Source organism: Orycteropus afer, unplaced genomic scaffold (genome assembly GCF_000298275.1).
Source record: "Orycteropus afer afer isolate SDZICR_OR568_19922 unplaced genomic scaffold, OryAfe1.0 scaffold00247, whole genome shotgun sequence".
Lineage (NCBI taxonomy): Eukaryota > Metazoa > Chordata > Mammalia > Tubulidentata > Orycteropodidae > Orycteropus > Orycteropus afer.
The window spans coordinates 1,943,244-1,946,943 of NW_006921834.1; the positions used below are offsets into that span (position 1 = coordinate 1,943,244).

At 40.2% G+C, this 3,700-nt stretch overlaps 1 protein-coding gene across 1 annotated transcript in view; it reads right to left on the reverse strand.

The window, feature by feature from the left end:
* The window catches only part of NCKAP1L (NCK associated protein 1 like), a 120,155-nt gene that overhangs the window by 100,440 nt on the left and 16,015 nt on the right, over nucleotides 1-3,700 (reverse strand). The window contains exons 7-9 of the mRNA XM_007949606.1: nucleotides 3,481-3,641; nucleotides 2,369-2,417; nucleotides 2,116-2,272 (exon numbers count right to left, since the gene is read on the reverse strand). Of these exons, the coding sequence (XP_007947797.1) occupies nucleotides 2,116-2,272; nucleotides 2,369-2,417; nucleotides 3,481-3,641 (367 nt within the window). The remainder of the gene's footprint in view (nucleotides 1-2,115; nucleotides 2,273-2,368; nucleotides 2,418-3,480; nucleotides 3,642-3,700) is intronic.

Genomic DNA, 3,700 nt, shown 5'->3' on the forward strand with positions numbered 1-3,700 from the left:
GGGCAATCTACTTCTGTAGTGATACTGTCTCGGAAACCCAAGGAGGGGTCGCTATGAGTCGGGTCCGACTCGACAGCACATAACAACAACAACATATGAACATGATATAGGTCCTGTTCTTAACTAAAAGTAGTTATTCCAGCTCTACTAGAATAGAAGGTGCTCTAGTGGTATAGTACCTAAAGCATTTGACTACTAACCAGAAGGCTGGTGGTTCAAAGCCACTAGCCACTCCTTGGAAGGAAGGATGAGCAATCTACTTCCATAGTGATGCTGTTGTTGTTGTGATGTGCCGCCAAGTCGGCCCCGACTCATAGCGACCCCTCCTTGGGTTTCCAAGGCGGCATCACTACAACAGTAAGATTGCCCAACCCAAGGAGAGGTCGCTATGAGTCAGATCCAACTCAATGGCCGTGAGTTTGGTTTGGTTTGGTTTGGTACTAGAATAGAATAGGTAGTCTAGAATATAACTTTATCAGTTATCCCTCTGTAACTTCTTCAATCTCTCCCTCTCCACTGGCTTTTTTTTTTTTTTTTTCTGCCAACAAACAGATTCAAAGCCTCCTCCATTTTTAAAAGACCTTTGCTTGACCCTGATAATTTACTAAACTTTCCCCATTCCCCCACAACATTGAACTCCTCCAATGAGATACTTTCACTTTTACTTCCTCATCACTCATTGACTCTTGGTAGATTCACAAGGCCTTTGACACTAGACAAACTTTCTTTTCCTTAATCTCCTTCCCTGCCTTTCCACCCTATTTTCTCTCTCTCTCTCTCTCTCTCTCCCCACTCCCCATCTGTTAAACTCTTCAGGTCAACCTGTCCCCAGAAAACCTTTCTGTATTCTCCAAGGCCAGTATATGTTGTTGTTGTTGTTATGTACTGTCGAGTCAGACCCAACTCATAGCGACCCCTCCTTGGGTTTCCAAGGTGGTACCACTACGGAAGTAGATTGCTTCCTTTCAAGTATAAGTGACTTCTAAATGCTTCCATGTCACTTGGTGTTTACACATCACAATCCCTCACTATATCACAATTGCTTGTTTGTCTATTTTCTACCACCAATTTGTAAGCTCCTTAAGAGCAAAGAGTCTATCTTTTTTAAAATTTATTTAGCAATCACATATACAGCACTTGGAATATGCCAGGGACTTTTCTATGTGCTTTAAAAATAATTCTTTTATTTCTCATAACAACCCTATGAGTTAGGTACTATTATTACCCCATTTTATAGATGAGGAAATTGAGGCCTGGCATAGAAAAGTTAAGTAACTTGCCCAAGGTCACACAGTTAATAAGCAGTAGAGCTGAAATTCAAACCCAGGCAGTCTGGCTTCAGAGTCCATGCTCTTAACCTCTGTGCTATCTTAAAGATTATCTACTTAATATCTTAAACCCAGTGAAGTACCTATACCAAAAAATCAAACTCACTGCTATCGAGCTGATTCCAACTCATAGAGACCCCCTTTGGGTTTCCAAGACTATAAATCTTTACAGAAGCAGACTGCCTCATCTTTCTTCCACGGAGAAGCTGGTGGGTTTGATCACCAACCTTTTGGTTAGCAGCCAAATGCCTTAACCACTACACCACCAGCTCTTTAGTGAAGTACCTAGAAAACATTAAGTATTCAATAAATACACCTACTCCTCACTCATCCAATGTTTCGCATTTACAATAGTAAAAAAAAAAAAAAAAAAAAACTGACCATTTTGCTCATTAACAACATACATCTGGGAATAACAAACATCAGGTATGAAGCAAGAGTAATACTGACTGTGATGGTTAAGGTTATATGTCAACTTGGCTGGGCCATAATTCTCAGTGGTTTGGCAGTTATGTAATAATGTAATTTGGCAGTTTTATAATGATATAGTCATTCCCCATTTTGTGATCTGATGCAGTCACCTTTCATTTTCACAGAACACTGATTTTTGCATAACAACCTGGTCTTTGGAACCTAATCATGTTGATAAGTGAAGAATAGGTGTATTTCCTTGATCATTAGAATTAATCTTTATCACCTATACTCTGGGGGCACTTGGAGACTGAAGAAGAATGTAAAAAGGGCCTAAAAGTCCCAATAAGATCAGTCTGATGTTAATATCTCTCACCCTTTCAAACTGCTAAACAGTTCCTCGGTGACCTTGTGCACTTGCAGCACATCTTCTCGGATGAGGGTGATGTACAGGGAGCCCTGCAGGCACAGTTTCCAAAGCTTCTGGCACTGGCTATTGGAGTTGAGACAACCATGGCAAAGAAGAAACCCGACTGTAGATGGGGAAAACAGTGCAGAGAAAGACTTTTAGAACATGTTCTCTATGCAGTGCTGCTACATCCATTCCCAACCAATTCCACAAAACTTACTGATAATCCAGCGCTCCATCACTTCCATAGACAGGTACTCACAAGCCATCTGTGATAAGAGAGGAAGAGATTGTCAAGCAGTTATTTAACTTAGTCCTCCCCTAAAAGAGAAAAGTAACAAGAGCAGTCAAGCTAGAATCCAAGTACCAAAACCAACTGTTACTTTACCAGACCAGGTTTACAGTACTTTGATAAGCTAATAGCTGGGAAACCTACCAATAGTGGAGGTGAGGCCCTGGGAGTGGAGTAAGGAAAAAGTAATATGGATGAGAAAATGAAAAGGAGTTTGGACTACCAGTCAAGACAAACAAAAGATTCAACATAGCTTCTCTTCAACAGCTCAGATACTTTTAATAATAGGAGAGCAAGACCTGATGAAACTGTCTCAATATTTCTCTCCTTTTTTGGATTATTTTAGGAGCCCTGGAGGTACAGTAGTTAAAAAGTTTGGCTGCTAATCAAAAGGCAGATGGTTTGAACCCACTGGCTACACAGGGGGGAAAAGATGTGGCAGTTTGCTTCCCTAAAGATTTCAGCCTTGGAAACCCTATGGACAGTTCTACTCTGTCCTAGAGGGTCACTACAAGTTGGAATTGATTCCACTGCAATAGGTGTGTTTTTAGGTTTTGGTTGAATTATTGTACTACTTTAAGTGCAAATCACTCATTTGGCACTTATCACTCATCTTGCAGCATCAGCTGTATTTTTATGACTATGTGACCTATCTTCCCTAGACTATAATTCTTTGCAGAGAAGACTTTGGGCCATGGTAGTGGAATAAAAAATATTTGTTAATTGATCGACTCCTAAATTCAAGTTCCTGCTGGTCTAAATAAGTGCTTAACGACAGTTTCTCTACCATTTATTCAACTATTCTTTCATTCCATGAATATTTACTAAATTCCTTCTATAGGCAAGCACACACTAATCCTGGTCCCAAAAAAAGCTTCAGCCTAACCATAACTTTTTAGCTATAAGAGATAATCAACTTAGAAGTATATTCTAGAAAAGAGCTAAAGCATTTTTAGGGCTGATATTTTCTGAAAGCAGCACTCTACAGAGATGGCCTTGGGAAAGGAATGCCTCCACTAAAAAAGGAAAGGGGAACTCACTGTGTCTGAACTGGCAGGGTTAATCATGGCTGGAGGGGTGCTGATGACACTTAGAAGCTGAGCACTACGCCACTGCTCCGCCCCCTGATTCCTTCGGACAAAGAGGATATACAAAGAGAGGAGAGCCCCACTCACAGCCTGTGGGGAAAAAGAAAGAAATTCTTCATGACAATGATAGGGACAATATACTCTTTTTTTTTTTTTTTTAATTTTTTTTTTT